Source organism: Sorex araneus, chromosome 1 (genome assembly GCF_027595985.1).
Source record: "Sorex araneus isolate mSorAra2 chromosome 1, mSorAra2.pri, whole genome shotgun sequence".
NCBI classification, from domain to species: Eukaryota; Metazoa; Chordata; class Mammalia; order Eulipotyphla; family Soricidae; genus Sorex; species Sorex araneus.
Window position 1 is genome coordinate 45,680,376 of NC_073302.1, and position 22,055 is coordinate 45,702,430.

The 22,055-nt window shown below is 41.9% G+C and overlaps 2 protein-coding genes across 3 annotated transcripts in view; one reads left to right on the forward strand and one right to left on the reverse strand.

Moving 5' to 3' along the window:
* Window positions 1-5,172: 5,172 nt before the first annotated feature.
* The window catches only part of MOB3B (MOB kinase activator 3B), a 222,619-nt gene continuing 205,736 nt past the window's right edge, over window positions 5,173-22,055 (forward strand). The window contains exon 1 of one of the 2 annotated variants that reach the window (XM_055147183.1): window positions 5,173-5,443. The gene's annotated coding sequence lies outside the window, so the exon portion shown is untranslated. The remainder of the gene's footprint in view (window positions 5,444-22,055) is intronic. The other variant, XM_055147192.1, reaches the window with a different exon arrangement.
* Window positions 10,817-16,785, reverse strand: IFNK (interferon kappa). The gene is made up of 2 exons (XM_055125425.1): window positions 16,707-16,785; window positions 10,817-11,382 (listed from the first exon to the last, which is right to left on the reverse strand). The coding sequence occupies exons 1-2, from the start codon at window positions 16,783-16,785 to the stop codon at window positions 10,817-10,819; spliced, it is 645 nt and encodes a 214-aa protein (XP_054981400.1).

Genomic DNA, 22,055 nt, shown 5'->3' on the forward strand with positions numbered 1-22,055 from the left:
AGTACTTCCAGTACTATATTGAAGAGAAGTGGTGAGAGTGGGCATCCTTGTCTTGTACCTGATCTTAGAGGAAAGGCCCTTAGTTTTTCCCCATTGAGGATAATGCTTGCTGTAGGCTTGTGGTAGATGGCTTCGACTATCTTGAGGAAAGTTCCTCCAAACCCCATTTTGGTGAGGGTTTTCATCATGAAAGGATGTTGGATCTTGTCAAATGCTTTCTCTGCATCTATTAATATGATCATATGGTTTTTATCTTTACTTTTGTTGATATGATGGATTATGTTGATTGATTTCCGAATGTTAAACCATCCTTGCATCCCCGGGATGAATCCCACTTGGTCATGATGTATGATGTTTTTGATGAGTTGTTGGATCCTATTTGCTAATATTTTGTTGAGGATCTTTGCATCGGTGTTCATCAGGGATATTGTCCTGTAATTTTCTTTCTTAGTGGTGTCTTTGTTTGCTTTTGGTATTAGGGAGATCTGTGCTTCATAGAAACTGTTTGGGAGAGTTCCTTTTTTTTCAATTTCCTGGAAAAGTTTGAGGAGAATTGGCAACAGGTCTTCTTGAAATGTTTGGAAGAATTCACCGGTGAAACCATCTGGGCCAGGGCTTTTGTTTTTGGGGAGGTTTTTGATTACCGTTTCAATTTCCTTAACATTGATGGGTCTATTCAGGTATTCCAGGTCTTCTTTGTTCAGTCTTGGGAGATTGTAGGAGTCAAGGAGTTTATCCATTTCTTTTAGGTTCTCCTGTTTTGTGGCATATAGGCCTTCAAAGTAGTCTCTAATGATCTTTTGTATCTCACTGGTTTCTGTCATGATGTCCCCCTTTCCATTTCCGATTTGATTTAATAGGACTCTCTTTCTTTCTTTCTTTGTGAGTCTTGTTAGCGGTTTATCAATCTTATTTATTTTCTCGAAGAACCAGTTCTTTGTTTCATTGATCTTTCGGATTGTTTTTTTGGTTTTGATGTCATTAATTTCTGCTCTAATTTTTATTATTTCTTTCCTTCGGTTCAGACATTACTTTGGCAGCTCTTTCAAGTAATTTTTTTCCATTTATAACTATTACCGAAAATCATTAAATTTCTTTTAATCTCTCAACCCTTATCATCTAATTACGTGCCAGTTCCCATACAAACTAGATTAATTTTGTATTCCACAACATATCTAGCATTTTCTACATTCCCTGTTTGTATTCTTAAAATTCTCTCTATCTGAAAGAACCTTTATATCTATCTCCAACAATGTCTATTATCTTTAAGCCTGGCTCAAATGCCATTTCCTCCTTGAAGTTCCCTGCACTTGATTCATCTGGAATTTTTTTAATTGACTTATCATATTTTAGAACAAAACTAAAATGACTATTTTATACTTACAGTGCTGCTTCACCAAATCCCTTTACCATTGTCCCAAGTCCTGCACTGCCTTTAGTCTCCTTAGTTCCCAGTTACATTGATTATTTCTCAGGATCTGTTTTCACAGGGGAATTGTTTAACCTCTTTCTTTGTTCCTTTTTACCCCACATATGACCAGATCATCTGGCCATGTAATTTTTTTCCTGACTCACTTCACTTAGCATGGAATCTTCCAGTTTTATTCTCATCTAGAGTTAATTTCCCCCATCTCTATTTCTACAGAAATAGAAATAGAAATAGCTCTTCTGTACCGTGCCCCCACCCATAAACTTCTTTGTATTGTTTTCTTTGTCATTCTTACTGGATTTGTATTTATTATTGTACGTACTTATTATCTTTGTATTTATGTTTACATTGCCATTCTTGGGCTAGAACAAGAGTACAACAGGTAGGGCATTTGCCTTTCATGCCATTGACCTGGGTTCGATTTCTCTGCCCCTCTAGGTGAGCCTGGCAAGTTACCAAGAGTACCCTGCCCGCATGGCAGAGCCTGGCAAAGTACCTGTGGCATATTTGATATGCCAAAAACAGTAACAACAAGTCTCACAATGGAGACGTTACTGGTGCCTGCTCGAGCAAATCAATGGGCAACGGGATGACAGTGATACAGTGATACAGTGATTGTCATTCTTATTAGATTTTAAGCATTTTGAGGACAAAATCCAGTGTTGTCCATTGCTAAAAGAGAGTAGCAGAGGAGTGTGAGAGTGATAGCAGTAAGATCAAGGGCTCTTCATACAAGTCTAAAACTTGCCTACTAACTCTATAACCTAGGGTTAGTTACTTCAACTTTGTAGTCTAAAATTTTCTCACCAGTACCTACCACATAGGAATCTCATGAAAATTAAATGAGATAGTCCAGGGACTGGCGAGATAGTATAGTGGGTAGGGTGTTTGCCTTGCATAGGCTGAACCGGGTTTGATCTCTGGCATCCAATTTGGCCCCCTGAGCACTGCCAGAAGTAATTCCTGAGTGCAGAGCTCGGAGCAACCCCTGAGTACTAGGGCCCTAATATTGCATATGCGTGCGAGCACTCTCTCTCTCTCTTACTCTCTCTCTCTCTCTCTCTCTCTCTCTCTCTCTCTCTCTCTCTCTCACACACACACACACACACACACACACACACACACCAGATAGTTCATGTAATGTGCTTAGGAAATATAGCATAGGCATACTGTAGGTGCTTAATGGATGCTATTTGCAATGCCTATAATGAAGAGTTTACATAAATTTAGTAGTTCAACATTTATTGAGTGCTGTATCATTCGGTGCAAGGTGCTATTATAAAGTAGCATGGCTGGTTGACTTAACCAATGGATATTTACTTCACATTCAGAAGATCATAGGGTCAGCCAGTTCATATCCTAGTGGGCAATCTCTTCTTGATGCCAACTTACTTATTGTTTCCTTGCATGGCAGAGAAATCCATTTCCTTTCTTCTTTTTATAAAGTCACCAATCTTGTCATGGAGTTTCCACACATATTCCCTCATCTAACACTAATATCCAAATATCTCCAAATATTCTCACAAACATGAGTTAGTGGTGCAATTTCCTTTTTTTTTTTAATTGAATCATCGTGGGATAAACTATCACAAAGCTATTCATGATTGGGTTTCAATCATACAATGTTCTAGCATACATGAATTCCTCGACCAGTCTATACTTCCCACCACCAATGTCTCCAGTTTCCCTACCACTCCCCACACCCTCTTACTCCACCCCCATCTGCCTCTATGGCAGGCACCTTTTTTCTTGCTTGCTCTCTCTTTCTCCTTTTGTGCATTATAGTTTGCGACTGGATAGTGGCTTTAGGTTGTGGATGTGACTGCCAGGGCTTCCAGAATTACAGGGAGGTGAGGGGAGGTAGCTCACCCCAGGACAGCCTGAAATTTCAGTCACAAAATCTGCATACCAGAATTTTCAGCAGATTCACTGTGACTCAAATTTTAAAAATAGGTTTGAAGATAGAGAGAGGGGATCACAAGCCCTGGAGTGTGGGCTTGATTGAATGCTTGCATCTTCCATCCCTCAGTATTCATATGGAAACTCCTAATCCCCAGGGTACTGGGAGAAAAGGCCTTTGAAAGGCCACAAACACTGAAACCTGACAGTGGGATTAGTATCCTAATAAGTTTTTAATTCTTACATTTACAGTTCCCTCAGGGAAGGAGTCATAAAGGAGGTGGAAATGGGACAAAAGTTCTTTTTTTCTGCTACAGGCAAATTCCAAAGGAAGGACAGAGACAGTTTCATTAGCGTTTATTAGTTAGAATTGAATGCCCTCTTTGCTTTGCCCATGTTCTACACATCTGCTCTCAGGAGAGTGAGGCCTAGTCAAGGGCAGAAATTGGATCTCAATGTTTCTGAAATGAAAAACTTTATTTTTCCTCTGCTTGACAAGATAGGAAATATCATATGATAAAAACTCTTGAGCAGGCACCCTCCCAACTAGGGACTAATGAGTGAGAAAGGGATTTTTAAAAAATTTATTGGGTCACAAGCAGCGATGCACAGGGGTGACTCCTGGCTTTGCACTCAGGAATTACTCCTGGCAGTGCTAGGGGACCATACGGGATGCTGGGAATCGAACCCGGGTTGGCCACGTGCAAGGCAAACGGCCTACCCACTGTACTATTGCTCCAGCCCCAGAGAAAAAGGATTATTAAAGGTAAACCTGAGAAACTATATCTTAATTGTTTTGGATGGTAGAGTCTTCTAGTAGCCACGAAGACAAAAGAACAAAAGGACTTTTTAAAAGCAATGGCTAGATTTGAGGCAGTTTGAAAATGAGATCATATTCCTTACAGATATGCATTGCTTTATGACTGGATTTTGTATAGGACCATTTTGTATAGGAGCCCCCTGTCCCCCTCAAAGACTTGAATGTTATAGCCACGGTATCTTCACACATTGCTCAAAATACTGCCCAAGTGATACAGGAGCAAATGGAAGCATATAAAACAGGATTTACATAACTAGATCTTGGCAATTTATTAAAAATTTCAAGCAATATCATCAGCTATGACAGCTGTGTGTGACGTCAGTGGTTCTTCTTTAGTAGTTGTGGATACTATTTTAGGGACCAGCTGTTTTCTCCATATATCCTAATATCTACTTGCTTGTATTTCCATACCTCTTTGACATGTGGAAGATAGAATTGTAAAATGCTATACTTAATCACGTAAACACTTCTCGGGAGGAGAAAGACATTCTGAGAAGCTTCTGTTTAACGAGTTCCACTGTGAACTAACAATGCTGGCTGTGTTTAGCTTACCCCTTACAACTTCCGTACCAGCTAGCTATTGCTATAGATAATAATAATAAAAAAAACCCCTCCGTACCAACTAGCTATTGCTATAAAGTAGCTTTATAATAGCTTAGAAACCAAAGGGTTTTCGCCGACCTTCGTTGGGCAGTCTATGGCATGTGCCACCAAATCAGAACATCTGTCTTGGAGAAGCTAGGCAGTCGCCTCCTCTCTAAGTGGTTGGGATGCGTGGTCCTCGTGAGCCTCCTCGACTCCACGCATTCTCCTCTGGTGAACTCCTCTCTCATCCTCTCAGCCTTTGCAGAGGCCAGGTCAACGATGCAAGGCCCCTCGGGGCCTTCCACACTGCCCGTCCAAGTCCCTACCTCTCCCCTCCAGCGAGAAGATGACCCTGCAGGCCACCTGACCGGTCTCGCTCAAAGAGCTGCGGTTCCCGAGGCGGCCGCCAGGGGGGAACCCCCACTCGGCGCCCCTGCGCCACCGCCGCACGCCGGGTGCCGCTGGGGGCTAACTCTGGAGCGGCGGCGGCTGCAGCTGGAGCCCGGAGCCCGCTCGCTCGCTCGCTCGCCGGCTCGCCGGGAACCGCCAGCGCTGGCGCGGGAGTCGGTCGCGTGGCCTGGCCAGCGTCGTCCCTCCTGCCCCGAGCTCCCCCCGCCTCCCCCCCCCCCGCCCCAACCGTGCTTCCTCTAGCGCCACCCGCAGCGGATCAGACACGTTGGGGCCCCGAGGCTGAAGGTAAAACCCCCTCGGTGAGTAAGAACTGGGGGCCGCGAGGGGAGCTGGCGCAGCTCGCAGCTGCCGGCTTCTGGCCGCGCCCCGGGGAGGTGGCGGGAGGTGGGGGGGGGGTAGGGGGACGCTGAGATGCGGGGCGCACCTGGGGGCGGGCGCCACCGGGAACTGGATGCAGGAGCTGGCCGAGCCCCGGCCTTCCGGGACTGGAAGGGCGTCTCGGACCCCTGCCCGCGCCGGGGCTCCTGACGGCGACTCGCGCGCCCTTTTCGGGCAAGCAGGAGCGTGCAGTCCCCACCCCGGGGCCCGGGGCCTTGGTGAAGAAACAGAGACGTACGCACCGATGCCATCCCTGTGCTTGGTGGGGGGAGGAGGGGGGCACCCGTGTGTCTGGGAGTCCGGCGCCGAGGGCTGCAGGGAGATCGGGGTGTGGTCGGGGGGTCCTGGGGAGCGGGAAGACAAACTTTGGCTCAAGTGCGCTCCGGGCTCAGGCGCGGTGCTCCGCCCGCTGGTTCCCCGGACCCCCGGACACTTTTGGGAGGGAGGGAGCGTGTCAAGAACTTGCAGATCCCGTGGCACCCTGCGCCCAACAACTGTCAAACGTGTGGGATCGCTGCACTAGGAGAGGGGTGAAAACCCCGCAACTTTGCTCGGATCTCGCCACCCCGCATTGATCCCCCCTCCACCTCCCCGCCCCGCTTCCACCCGCCCTGGCGCCAGGCAGTGAGTGCCGAAATCCCACCCCGCCACCCCGACTCCTCGGCGGCGGCATCTCCCTTCGCCCACCTTCCTGAACTCCTCCCCAGACACCCTCGTTTCTCCCGGGACCGCGCGGCCGAGCAGATTGAGGTCGTGGAGAAGGGCCTTTTGTTCCCCCACCCCCATTGTTTGCCTTTGCAACATCTGGCCGGCGCCGGGGAGAAGAGGAAGCCCCTCTCCTCCTTTTCCTCCATGCATTCTAATGTGGTGACCCTCTGACCCCCCCCCCCAGTCTAGGACAGCACCCCTGGCCAGTCCCTGGGGGACTCCGACGGGACCCGGGGGTGGGGGGCGCCCCACCCGGGCCTGCAGTCCCAGGGCGGGGAGAAAGTTGTTCTTTCCCCGCCCCTCGGCCGTGTGGCCCTGGGCGCATTGCTCAGATCTTATCCCCGGAGCTGCACAGCGCACCCAGCCCAGAGGGGGTGCCGCTTTGGAGAGCTTGCAGGCGAGGTTCCGACCGCGACCCGGAGGGTTCCTTGGGTGGCTGTCAGCGGGTTTCAGGCTCCGGGCTAAAGGCGTGGAGACCGGGCTGCTGCCAGGGCAGTGGCACGGCATCAGGACACTTCTGCGTTACAGAGTTTGCAAGAGCTGGAGAGCGAGCGGAGTGGCCTTAAAGGGAATTCAGACGGAAATAACGGGGAAGCCTGCGACTTGGCTCGCAAATAAGGGCGCACAAATAGGATTTTGCTCGCTGATAGTGGTGACCCCTCCCAGGTCCCGGCTCCTCACTTAGCAAATAGCGGCCCCTCAAGGCAAAGCGCACGTGCCGCCGCTGGAACCCACGTGAAGGTGGGGACTGACCCCCAGGCTCCTCTGTGCGAGACTGATTTCCCTGCCTTGCCTCATAAGTTTAGGTTTACCCTTCGCATTAACTTCCTAGAGAGTTCTTGGGTTATTTATTAAAGATCTAGGGCCAAAGCAAATCAGTCACCCTGAAAAAAAAAAGCAGGGTCCCCAAATGGTGCCTGGACAGTCACTTGGGAGGGGTGGCCGAGCCTGTGCACCTGTGGGAACCTATACTTCCGCATAGCCTTGCATATAACCGGTATTGCCAGCTTTTTCTCTTGGACACCCAATCGGTCCCTTGTCCAAAGAGACTATTACTTTCTTTTTATCCCCCACCTGTGATCCCACCCCCCACCCCCAACCTAGGAGAAGGAAGAAGCGTCCCTCCAACATTTTAAGTGGACTCTCTAAACCTGGCTTTGCACTAATTCTAGCAGCGTTCCCACAACCCTACTTAACAGAGTCATTGAGCCATTGAGCTTCTAAGAACAAACCCAGGGCGGCAGTGTGAGGTGGGGGTGGAGGGGGCGCATGAATCTGTAACGTGGACAAAGAACATTTTCTCCTGCCCCTTCTGGGTGTTATCAGTGGGATCGTGGAAAGAAAACGGCAAAAGTTTTGAAGCACTAGAAAGCACTTTGCAAAGGTTTCATTGTGAAAATGATCTCCAAGGAAGGATTCTTTTGAAATTTAGCAGCAAGAGAGAAGCAAGAGGGACTAGGTGGTTCTAGAAGTGTCCAAAGGCATCATTAACAATGGAAAGGGCAATGTGTGTTCCAGCCTACCTCAGCAAGGAAAACAGAGAAATAATTATGGGAAAATAGCTGTAGAGCTATTCTACGGTTCCTTTAAAAATCCCTCTAATAATCACGATAGAATAAAATACAAATAGAGAAAGATAAAATGAGAAAAGGGAAGTTCCAAACATGGTTTTTGTAATCATCCAATTAATGTTTAGAACAAGTTCTCTAGAGAGGGTACTTAGGTCAAAGGAGTTCATACAAAATATCATTAGGGTATTTAAGATGGTCACAATGTCTTGTCAAAAACCTGCTAATTTGTACTCAACAACTTACTTTCTTATTAACTTACTTATTTTCCAAATATCCTGCAGCCTGCTCACATTCTATATTAACTTTTTTTTTGGTCACTGTCCTACTGATGGAAGTGTATCTTAAGATTTTATTTTGCATTCTTTAATTACTAATGAAAGTCAACTTTTTTTTTATCTGTTACTATTCCTTCCTCTGTGATGTCTCTTCTTCCACACACATATACATACATAATACATACATACACATTTTGGGGGTCTCATCTGGTGATCCTCGGGGGCTACTCCCAGCTCTGCACTCAGGAATCACTCCTGGCAAACTCAGAGAACCATATGAGGTGCTGGAATTGAACCTGATTTGACAATGTGCAAGGCAAGCTCCCTACACGCTGTGCAATCTCTCCAGCCCTCTTCTAAATATTTTTAGTGGGACTGTTCTTTTTCTGCTTGCAAGTATACTTAAAAAAATACTGTTCTAACTTCTGTTCCTTATAGTCAGTCTCTTCTGATTTGAAGTACAAATTCTTTCTCCTCTTTCTTGCATAGCAAACATTTGGCAAGACTGCAACCACACAATACTAAAGTGGCCGACATAATCCCATTAGAAATCAGGAGTCTACAAAGGCTTTTTTAGAGACATTCATAGGAAACACTAAGTCTATACTTTCTTTACAGTAGTTAAATGCTTCAACTCCTTTATAACTTGTAATACACTTTTTGTTTAGAAAGCTGTTGATGAATATTTATTAATGGCATATTAATTCATTTGTTTGATCTGCTGATAACCATATAACACAATCTACAACTTTTTCTTGTTTTATAAAGTTTAGACATTAATTTATTAAAGTAATATCAATTTACTTGAGAATAAATGTATGCATTAGGGATACCACACCTACCACCAAAATGTTGATAAGCCTCAACCACAGTCCATAAGGCCCTTCCCTTCCACTCCGGGCAAGGACTTGAACCCAAGACCTCTCACATTTGAGGAAAGCTAATCCTCTTTTTTTTTTTTTTCAGTTTCTTTCTTTTTGGGGTCAGGGGCTTCTTCTTTCTTTCTTTCTTTCTTTCTTTCTTTCTTTCTTTCTTTCTTTCTTTCTTTCTTTCTTTCTTTCTTTCTTTCTTTCTTTCTTTTTTCTTTTTTCTTTTATTGAATCACCATGAGTTACAGTTACAAAGCTTTCATGTTTGAGTTTCAGTCATACAATGATCGAACACCCATCCCCTCACCAGTGTACATTTTCCACCATTGTCCCCAGTATCCCTCCCCCTCACCCTCAGTGTCACCCCTTCCCTTGCCTCTGTGGCAGACAGTTTCCCTCTTACTCTCTCTCTACTTTGGGGCATTATTGTTTGCCCCAAAATTTGAGAGGTCATCATGTTTGATCCTTTATCTACTTTTGAAGCTGCTCCTTTTAAAACCACATCCTCAAACCATTTTTCTTGTTCTAAACATTTCACTTTCTTTTCTAAATTTGGCTATATTGCTTGAGTGCTGCACTTGGATTAATCTTTAATTTTAGCAGTTTAGCAGCATGCTAAGTCCTAGAGAGGTCTCCCAGGAGGCTGAACTAGGTACATTTCACCTTTTTTGTGCATTTGTGTAGCCGAATTCCATTAATTCTTGACTGAAGTTAGATGATTCTGAAATGACAGGAAGAGAAGAATCGTTTCAGCTGAATGATAAATCAATACAGATGAAGGGTAAAAAATCTTTTAAAAAACATAAGTGTATTAAAGTGTCATGTATTACTAGGATGATTGTTTTACTTAATGGATAGAGAGTGGTCTTCTGGTTGGGAAAATCCAATGTTAACTTCTTCCATAATATGACCATTGGCATGTCTTTTCAGCCTTACACATCCCCACATACGCACACTCTCTCTTACATGTACATGCATCCCAGTAAAAGGCAGAGTTCACTTTTTTGTGTGTGCAGTCAAACAATATGCATTAGGAATAAATAGTGCTCTCTGCTTTAGAATTAGAGAGTTACAAAGGTTTAATGAGAATTTAGGGGTTGTTTAACTCAGTCATTCATTATCACTGGGGATCTTCAGTCTATTAAAATGCCAGTCTACAAACTGCATCATTTCAAACAAATCAAACAGCAAAATTAGTCAACTTTTTTTGGGGGGAGGGGGAGGCTGAGGGGCTATAATAATAAGGGGAGTATTATAAGTCTTTTTTTTAAAAAAAAACTTGCTGGGGCTGGAGCAATAGCACATCGGGTAGGACGTTTGCCTTGCATGTGGCTGACCCGGTTTCGATTCCCATCATCCCATATGGTCCCCTGAGCACTGCCAGGAGTAATTCCTGAGTGCAAAACCAGGAGGAACCCTTGTGCATCGCCAGGTGTGACCCAAAAACAAACAAACAAACAAAAACAAAAAACAAAACTTGCTGAACTTTCACAAGGAAAACTGCTGAACTTTCACAAAAAGTCCACTAGACTTGATGAAGTTCAAAAGTGGTAGAGCTGAACTAGTACAAAATAGCAAAAGGAAAGAGGAGAAGAAAGTAGAAGATGGAAATGGTATCTTGCTCCTTTCAAAATGTTTGTTAAGACTTCTTGAAGACTCTTGTCACCCAGGGGATAGTTTCACATTGCTTCCCCAGTCATCTCCCCACTCCAAACAGGATAAATGTGGTTGATGTTGCAAGAGTTGGTAAACATTAAAGCCACCATCAACCTAATGAAGGACAGGCTTATTGGGTAGTACAATAGTTCTTAAAAAGAAAATGAAGGAGATAATTTAGGAGGGAAATCAAATTTCAGTCTATAAAACATACCTTATTTCTTCTTGAGATATGTTGTGAATTTCTGCAGGTAGTAGAAATATCTTCTCATTTCTACAAGAACTATCTCCCAGGCACAGTGGCTATATTTCTTGTCTTTTAAGAAATTGTTTATCATCTTAAAATATCTTTTCACTTCTAGGTTGCTGGGATGCAGGACCATTGCTCCTAGCTGTATAATTGTATCTTCCTTTTCTTCCAAGGTTTCCTTTTCCTTCTCTTCTTCCATGCAGTTTTCTAGGTACTGCAATTTTCTATCGAGTCCAACTTGAATCTGATTCAGGTGTCTCTCTTCCAAAGAGGACTTGGAGGTGTACTGATAAAAGATGCTGAAGGCCTGTATGACCATTTCGTAGATGGCTTCTGTGATGTCCCTTTTTGTAGACTGGGGTTGTGATAGAAGTTCATGTGGCAGCTCAAAACCTTTGATTTCTCCAAGACATTCTAGAGGAAATGAATTGCTCATAGTGTTCAGAACTCTCAGATTTTGCCAGGTGAGTCTCCTCAGGTGAACATGTAGGAAGTTACAGTCTAGAGAGAGGATACCGGTGATGAGCAGACCTATAAAGTATACACACAAAAGAGACTTTTGAATCATACTAGGATTGGCCCTCATTTTTTTTTTTTTTGGTCTATTTTCTGAACTAAAAAACTAACCAGGTTCAAGTCTGGCAATGATGTTTTAGATCTTGAGTATTTATACACCTGAATACCTTCAATGGGGAGGAGCTTTCTCATTTCTCAATTTAAGGGTTTCAGCCCCTTTGCTTCTGAGGCTTGAAAAAAAAAACTCTTTAGGTGACTATGTTGTTCTTGAAAGAGATATCAAAAGATATCTTTTATTTATTTATATTTTACTCAAGTGAGCAAAACATTACCATTGCTTTGGATGCCCATATGATCCATTTTAGTACGATAGAATCATCATTACGACTAATGCAGAGTACAAAAGGAAGAACTGAAAATCGTGTGTCAGTAAACTCACTCACGCATTCAACTCTATTACAAATTAGAAAGTAATCTCCTGCCCCCCCACCCCGCAAGAGAATATTTTGTTTTACCTGATCCTGTAATCAAATATTTTCTCACATTGATTTAGTCAAAACTTAACCAAATGACTCTCATTTACTAAGAAAGGCTGCTGATAGGTGATGGAGATAATTAAAGATTTGGCTGTTTTCAGCCATGTTCAAGTTCTTTCACAGTCTAACCCTTCATTTCCAGGGTTATTTTAAGAAATGCCAGACCCCATAAATGCTGTTTTTTTCTCTACATATACATACTTTGAATACAATTTAAAATATAAATTAGCACAGTAAGTGATAAACAACAACAATAGTAAGCATTCATTATAAACATCAGTTATAACATTATACTATAATGACAAAAGTTTTAGACTACAATTTACAGGGAACTCAATTGATGGAAAACAAAACTGCAAATAAGGAAAACTACTGTATTTTCTGTCACATGAAGTTTTTTTTTTTTTGGAATATGAAAGCAAAATTTTATTCGGAAGTTTTCAGAGAAAGAGAGAGTGTTGATGCAAAGACAGAATCAGACAGGCTAATCTGCTCCAGCAAGGCCAGCTTAATCCCTAAAAAATACAATTTCATTTTAGTACTTGTGGAGATCAAGTAGGATACTTTAAAAATATTTCTGCTCCAATAGACACAATTAAAGATAGCATTTTCTTGAATTTTTTTATTGTAGGGTTCCTTTTAAGCATATGTTTATTGAAGTTGCTATGCAGCATGTCACATGCAGTTTTGCATTTTGTTCATCATATCCAAAATTTCCCCACTTTATAGTCATGCCATATCATATCCCATATTGTCATTCAATTCAAATTATAGATTTAGCATTATTACATGCTAGTGACTAGGCTGGGTCTACAGAATGAATAAGATAGAATTTATAATATGATTCTATATGTTTATAATATAATATATTCATCATATCTCGAAGTCCCTGTTTAAAGAGCAATCCTATTCTAAGTGCTAGATAATAGGAATAATCCATAGGTCTTCCAGATAGTATGATCTCTTTCCAATGTGTTCTAAATGTTTATTTATGCTAATGTTATGAATACATGTAACAAAGGAGGAAAGATGATTCTTTTTTTATTAATTTATTTTTTTTACTGAAAGATGAGTTATTTTCATGTCTTCTCTTTATCACCATTAGGATGACCTAATTAGTAAATAAAAATAGAGAATATCTATGCAACCATTTACTATGCAAACAATTTAATCATTGCTAATCCAAAATTCTAATTTGATGGGTTCTCCCATATTCTGTCTGACTCCCCGTCCATCGTATTAGCTCCTATGGACCTCATGGAACAGAATTTGGATTTGAAGTTTTCTGTGGAAAACTCATCGGATGAAAAGCTTCATATAGAAGTCTATTTGATTGCATTTCTCTTTGTTGGCTCTGTTGTTTATATATTCCTAACAATTAATATTGTCCAAAGAGGGCACCTCCCATAATAAAGGAAAATAATATTTGCATGCAAGTATGCGCACACACATACACTGATGAGAAGTACATGCACACACGTACTGATGAGAAGCATTTTTGGATAAACAATCATTGATCATACTTTTGTTCTATAAAAGACATGACATCTGAATATATCTCAAATATAATTAGAAAATTGAAAAGCATGACTTGTAAAAATTTATTCTTATATTCAAATTTGTTTTTCACAGTCTGATCTATCATTATCAGAGTATGTGTTGACATAACCAACGTGTTCTCATTTTAACTATCTTATTTCTCTAGCTTTTCTTGAGACATGATATATATATATATATGTAGCCAGACTTTCTGTTTTGGTGGAGTTGTGTGAAATCCACGTGGGTTAAAATGGTAATAGTAATGAATAAGACACAATATATTTGACAAAGTAGAGACGAGACAGTTCAGTCTAGACGAGATAGCTGTGATTCAGTTCAGAGACACTTGACATCTTCTGGTAAGATTTATTGCTTTCTATCAAAAGAAAATTTCAAGCCAGGATGAGAGTAACATGTTGATCATCTGTATTACTCAGTACATGAAGCTAAGTTGTTCCATGTGTGAGGTCAGAAGTGATGGGCTCAGTATGGGACACCTGTGCCAGTCAGGCCTGGAAGTACTTCCCTCTTCAGGGGCTTACAGTGGTCATCACGGAGTTGAGCACAGCTATTTTAACTCAAAAGCTACCCCGAAGCCCCAATAATTTTTACTTATTCTCACTGCCTCTCACATTGGTAGCAGTCTCTTGGGGGTTCTTTAGGGAACCAGGTTCTCTTAATGATGCATGTGATACTGAAATATATAACAATGTTATATAATAAAAGTTTTAATATAAGAACTTTTTATTTTTAAAATTCCAGGAAAAAATCTGATTATTTAGATAAAGTGCAAACTTTGCCAGCTCAATCTCGATTCATACCACTCTCTTCCCCTGTAAGTCACAATAATTGTCAATTTGGTATACGTTCTTAGTTGGTATCTAGTCTCCCCACTAAACACTAAAGTACCATGATGCAAGTATGTTAGCTGTCTTGTTTGCGTCTCTCTCTTGAATGTCATTCATGACCCAAAGAGTTGGAGAGAGACTTAAATCACTTCTAGAGATAGGCAGCTTGAAACTATATCTTTTTTAAGAAATTGCCAAAACCAGAGTCTATACATTGTGATATGCTTTGAATTTTAATCCTAAATGTATCCTTATGACTGTATAGGTGATATCATTGAGGACAATACCTTTAAGAAGTCTAGATTATGAACCTATGGCTTACAAATCCTGTATTAGACAGCCGCAGCTGCCATTCCCAGTAGTTGGCTCATAGAAGTTTCTTTGTAATTTATTTGGTGGCTGAAATAGAGACAATGAAACCATGCCTCAAAGACAGGGAAGTTATTTTTGTGGGCTAATTCTTTTGTGATGGTGATTTGAGGAGGACGAAGTCCAGAGTTGGGGAAATTGAGTTCACAGAATGGTAGCTGGTGGCACAAGCATCCATACTGTGTCCTTGTCTACTCTTTTTTATTTTTTTGGCCTTTTGGGTCACACCCGGTGATGCACAGGGGTTACTCCTGGCCCATGCACTCAGGAATTACTCCTGGCAGTGCTCAGGGCACCATATGGGATGCTGGCAAATGCCCTACCCGCTGTGCTATTGCTCCAGCCCCTGTCCTTGTCTACTCTCATTGCTTTCTTTTTTGGTTTCCTGAGGCAAGTTAGGTGATGAGCACTATCATACCTCTGATCTGGTGCAATTGCATAGCTTGACTCAGATATCGATCCAGACTAGGAATACATTTTATTCCGTTTGTATTCAAGACAATGATTACATAAAACCTCATTGGGGGAAAAGACAGCGTGATTTCTTATGGTTTTCATGTGAATGAAAACTTGTATAAGCAAAAGTACTGCGAGATTCTGAGACTATCTTTAACCTTCACCTCCCGCTTCAGTATTGCCACTTTCTTGTATTAGATGTTCTCTGCAGCTGTCATTTTTTCTCATATCATGGAAGGTTCTTTGGACAAGCTTCCACTTCTCTTTTATAGCACAGTTTTGCATTATATACTTGGTAACTTCCTATGTAGGAATAATATAAGCTCGTAGAAAACGAATGCTGGAAAGAAAGATAACATAGAAGAAGTTAAGCAAATGAATATGAACTGGTAAAACCTACTTTGTTTGTTTGGGGGGGTTCCCCAGTTGGGCTTGTAGTTCAGTGCTAAGATCCAAGGAATGGTGCTATTGTGGCCCTGAGGGGCCAAGGGAGCTAGTGGAGCTCAGGGGCCTTTAGGGACACACCCAGTGATGCTTGGGAACCATGTATCACTGGGGATTAGTCATGAACCATGTTCATGCAAAGCAATGGATCATGTTCATGCAAAGCATGTGGCCTAAGCCCTATTCTATCACACACACACACACACACACACACACACACACACACACACACACACACACACTTTGATTTGAAGTGAGTAGAGTGGTTCCCATGCATGTTGTTTTACCACCGTAGCTTCTCTTGGTTCACTTTGACCCTAATAGGGCTTTCATTTCTGGGTTTTTGTTTTATTTTGTTTTGGAGCCATACCCGGTGATGCTCTGGAGTTATTCCTGGCTTTGCCCTCAGGAATTAACCCTGGCAGGGTTCAGGGTACCATATAGGATGCCCAGGGATCCAACCTGGCTTAGCAAGGACAAGGCAGATGCCATGCCCTCTGTATTATCACTCTGGCCCTCTGGGCTTTGACTTCTGACATACATAATAACAAGTGTTTCATATGGTGGCAATAAAAATTTTACCTATCAGAATAACCTGTACTATACACACTGAGTAGATGTGAATTTTCTCCCAGACCATATCTGAGAGTGTTGTAGTCGTGAAAGAAATGATCAAAGTAGTTGATGAACAGTGGTGTCCTTTTGTTCAAATCTTAATAGTCATTTCAGTCTTGTATGTATATGTGTGATGCCAGGGTTTGAGCTCAGGGCCTCACACAAGCAAAGTGTACAGTCTACCACTGAGTCATATACACAGCACTGAAATACTTTCAGTCATGTCAATTTTTGTGTGTAAAACATTTTTAAGGCATTGCAGAGCTGAGAAAATGTCTTCTTTGAATTACTATCAATTTGTGTATGGTCATAATGTTTCTTGGTGTTTATGAGGAACAGAGAAAGGCATCACATAACAAATTTAAGAATCATTAGTATAGGATTTCTTTCACATTTCATAATTTTGTTAAAATGCTAGGATTTCCAAATGACTCAGGTATCAGCTACTCTTAACAAACATATTTATAGTTGGATAGAATGGGGCCTGTATTGTAGCACTCTTCTCATTTGTGTAAATTTAGAATAGACATACCTGAGCTGGAATTGGCATTCTTCCAACCAGTCATCAAAAATTTGGACACTTTCCATTTGATGGTCTTGATAACTTTCATGTGACATCCTGGGTTTCAGGGCTTATCTGTGTCATACTGGGGCAAAATGGCACTACCAGAGCCATGTGCAAGGGAATGTAATATGAGCTTGATGCGAAGGAACATACATCCTTTTAAGTTGCATCCCCCTGGAGGGAACATAGTCACAGTGAAATGTAAGGGATGTTGGGAAATTTACTCCAGCCATGTACTCAGGAAGAAGGAATAGTTTGATGAACTATCATCTATCTTCCATGCTTCTGACCCATTTGGAAAAATATTCTGGCAGTCAAAATGTATCGGTCCTGGTGTGTGTTGGCTTGGGGATTAGACTGGCATGATGGGACACATTATAGACACTCAATGAAGACTTTTAAAAATTAATTTGAAGAGAATTGGAATTCTAGCCTTAGGCAACTTTCTAGTGGAATTCCTCAGAACACCCCTCCCCACCCCGAAGAACAGAAGCACTGTTGAAATAAAAATACTTTCTTTTTCTTAAAAGTTATGCATGCAAATAAGAGAAATGATTATATGGCACCTTACTTTTTCATTTAGTTTTTTTAGGAAAGGGCCACACCCAGTGGTGTGCTCAAACTTTACTCCAGATTCTGAGCTCATGGATAACTTCTGGCCATGTTCAGGTGATCATATGTAGTTCCAGGCATAGAATCAGAGTTGATGCATACTAAGCAATTGCCCTCCCCACTATTCTATCTCCCTGGCAATATGTTATCTTTAAGCAAAGCACATTCAGGAAGGAATGTAGCTCTGTGATAGAGCACCTGTTTCGAATGTGTGGGGCCCTACATTCAATCCCTGCATAACATACATAAATAAAGTATGCTTTGGGAGTAGGGTGATAAGAGGAATGGGGAGAGAAAGTGACTCTGATAGTGTGATAGCACTAGAACTTGGGTGGTGGTATAGTGAATCATATGCATATAGAGGTGTGAAGATATACCCGTACATTTTTATGGTACTGCAAAGAAATGGTAAATCATTAAAATTTGATTTAATAATGTTAAAAAGTATGCTTTCATTACCAAAAAAAAAATCTATTTTTAGTGACAGACTTATTTACTTTCTAGAAAAAAAGAACCATGGAAATACCCATAGACCAAGGTGTAGATAAAGACCCTTCAGTATCTTCACTCACAGCTCATCAATAACATCAAGGAGGGTGTCACAGGGCTTGAGAGAAAGTACAGTGTGTAAGCCACCTGCTTTACACAAGGCTGACCCAGGTTCCAACCCCAGCATGCCACATGGTCTCCAAAGCGCCATCAGGAGTGATTCCTGAGTGGAGAGCCAGGAATAACTCCTGAGCATTACTGAGTGTGGCATCAGCTCCCACCAAAAAAAAAAAAAAAAAAAAGGATAGTGCCGCTAAGATTTCGTGCATTACTTTATTATCACAAGAATGTTGCAAAATAGATTTATCCCCATTTTAAAGTTAAGGAATTAAGGCTATCAAAATTATATAAATTGGCAAAGGCTACACAAAATTGAGGTCTGTTTGATATTCTACTGAATTGTATTGAGTGTGAAATAAGTCTTTTGAGTATGCTGTACTTTTAAACTTTTGCTTATTTAACTTAATTTTTATTATTATTATTTTTTAACCAAACATGGCAGTGCTCAGGGTTTACCCTAGGCATATGTATATGTGATTCCAGGGATTGAACAAGGGTTGGCCTCATATGAGGCAAGTGCCTTTATTTATTTATTTTTAAACAGGTACATTTCTTTAAGAGAAACTGTAATATCTCAGAGATGTGAGAATAAAACATGAAGTGCTATGCACTTTGTAAAGTAGCAATGTTATACAATGGGAGAGTAGTCAGGATTATAAAATGGTATAGTTTATAGGTCTGGCATGGTGCCTACCATGTGGTAGCCACGCCTAGTTGATACCTATTATCATTTAACAATGTGAATAGTTGAGACAAAGTATCTCACAAGCAGAGAGAAGCATTGCTTGGTCTGAGCTTCTTAGCAAGTTATCCAGTCCTCTTGGACAGAGGATTTGTTTGGGTGGGTAATCAGTAAAATGATGCTTGCAAAATGTATGAAACACAAGTGAAGAATCTCATAATTAGGCATAATGAAGGGAGATTCCAACATTTCAGAGGGAAATTAATGTGGTCCATCTCTAAGTGTCCTTCTGCTTCTGAGATTCCGTGTTTCCTCTCAAATTTCCAGAGATTTCGGAGATGGTTTGCAGTGCGTCCATGGGATTGTGGCATCAAGGCTAAACCTTAGCACAGCTAGGCAGTCAATGTACTCTTCTCTGACAGTAGCACTCCATGAGCCGAATGAATAAAATGTTTTAGTAATTTCATGTGGCAGTCTGCCCAAGTACTTGATTTGACAGGTAAAAGAGGGAAATAAAGCCCATAAGTATTCTAGGTGACATATTATTTCCTGGATGCTTTTTCCTTTTAGTAATGAAAGCCATAGTTAAGAGGAGGGAAAAGAGAAAGAAAAAATCTCCAGGAAATGAATTTCCAAGTAAAACTGAGACACACAAAGAATGTGTCAGTTCTCACACTGCTTGTGAGTCAATATGCAGGTGCTGATTCTGCCCAAGGGCAACTGAGGGCTGCTGGGGGAGAAGAATCATTCCTGCCAAAAGATGGCCACACTCTAGACCTGAAAAATAGGAACAGAGCAGTATGCAGACTCCATTCTGTAGTTGCCATGGCATTGTTCGGAGTCAGAGGGCCATTAAGTGCATCATTCCCAGAGTGTCCTATGAAATATTATGTAATAAGCAAGTCTCGAAAACTCAGGGTTAAACAGAATTAAAGCAAGCTCTCTACTGCAGGACTTCCAAGACCTCTGATAAGCCATAAGGATTGCAAGTATCCAAGGAGAGAGAATTTCAATATGGTACTTTGTTGTTGTTGTTAATGATAGACATTGAACCCAGTGACACATCTGCACATGTGAACATCTTTAGGGGAGCCTTTGGGGATAGGGGTCCAGGGCCCACAAATATTGATGCTCAGGACTTATTCCTAGCTCGGCACTCAGGAATTACTACTGGCAGTGGGATCATAAGGGATCATATGGCATGTCAGGGATGCTGTGTGCAAGGCAAGTGGCCTATTTGCTCTTCTGTCACTCTAGCCTGGGGAGGGGGGAGGGGGTGTGGCCTTTTAAAGACGCCTCTCTTCAGACACTGGAGAGAGAGAGAGAGAGAGAGAGAGAGAGAGAGAGAGAGAGAGAGAGAGAGAGGAGGGGAGAGAGGGAGAGAGGGAGAAGGAGTGAGAGAGAGAAGGAGAGAAGAAAACATAGAAGCAGGCAGGGGGTGGGGGTGTGGAGTGATGGGAGGGAACCTGGGGACACTGGTACTGGGAAATGTACACTGGTGGAGGGATGGGTGTTGGAACACTGTATGACTGAAATCTGATCATGAACAGTTTTGGAAGGATCTATCTCACAGTGATTCAATTAAAAAAGTTTTTTTTTTTAAAAAAAAATTCCTACAGGAAATCATCCTCTGGCCAAGTGGGCTCTGGTTTCTTACTTTTTTTTTCTCAACTTCCCTCATCTCCAGGGGTCAAACCATTCCCTGTACAGTACATTTGCTTGTACTGCTCAGGTGCTCAGGGACCAGCTGCAAGAGCCAGGATCACTCCCCAGTCCTGGACATGTATCTCTGGCTTAGACAGTGGTTTGTGGGCTGAAGAACTAGTTTGAAGTCTGTCAGCAATTTCTATATAGAATAGACTAGTGCTTACTGAAATCTGAAGCAGGTCCCAGGACTGGCGTCATTTAACTGGACCATCGTCATTGAAATGCATGCATATCAAAACTGTGCAAAAAAAAATGAGGGCTATGTTATTCAAGTCATGGACCAAATCATGCAGTCCAGTTGTTAGAAGCTGACTAGTAAGCTGTCTGGGATGGCCCCACATGCATGGCCCCGAATGCATCTGCTGAATACCTAAGTCTGAATTTGATGCCAGCCTTAGAGATGACAGTCAACGGTGCGTACATTTACAGTTAAGCAAAAGATAGGGAAGCACTATTTGAATGTTGTATCTGATTATAAAATATCTGTTCTTCGGAATACAGAGTCTGAGACCCTGAGACTTATGTATATTGCTTAAAGATAGTAGCTTCTTGGCAGGAAAATTAGAACAGTGAAATTGATCAGTTAAAGAAGGTAATTGTGATGCAAGTCCTGGAATTGAGATAGCTCAATGGCAAGGGGTCAGGTCTTTATGCATCTCCGTTAGCTAGTCATTGGACATGAATTACCTCAACCCCAAGGGATGATCTCTCTCTCTGGCTACGTAGTTTTCTCCAAGTGCAGTTCCCAGGACAGCATTCAGTAGATTATTGTAACCTCTAACACTTGCAGCAACTGGGAAAATAAATGCTCTGTCCTGAAAGGATCTGGGTAGCACATTACATGGTATAATGCATGGCTGCTCTAATTTCAGTGCTACCAGACAGCCAAACTTCAGAGTGGCCTGATGACTCTTTCTGGCACAGCTTGAGTCATTATCTGGGACAGGAAGAAGAGCCCAGGAGAGGTGACAGGCTGGGATCCCAGGATGGCTGGGAGGAAAGGGTGAGCCATCCTCAAGGCCAGAGCTCCCCCATTATAGATGGAAGAATCGACACTTTGCTGGGTCTGGAGCTGGCCTCCCTCTCATTTTCATTTGTAGTAATTTGTTCCTTTGCCAGTAGTTTATTTTGTTCCTTGGTTTTACCTTGGATTTTTAGGGCACTTAAACTCTAAATTGGAGTATCTTGTGAAAATGACAAAATCTTAAGAATTTGGTAAGTTTGTCTCCAGTGGAAAAACAGGTGTCTACTTAAAAAAAAAAAGGTAAAAAAATTTTTTTTTTTCTTTCTTAAATGTCTGCCCCTCCATCTTTCTCTTCTGCCCTCCTGTCCTTCTGGATTTTGGACTCCATGTCTGCAGCAGGTTGTGTCTCTGGTTTAATCATCCTAACTCTGATTCATGAACAATTCAGTTCCTGAACTCTGGCGCCTGTGTCCCTGAACTGGAAAACACTGGAGTGAGCTCCTTTTTAAGTCTCAGGAATAACTGGGCAGCTCATACTTAGGCGCACGCACACACACACACACACACACACACACACACACTCACATACACACACATACCACTGCACACCACACACATATACACAACACATATACAACACACACAACACACATACACACAATACACATAGCACACATATACCAAACACACACACAACACATACAACACTCACACACCACAAACACACATACACACACACATA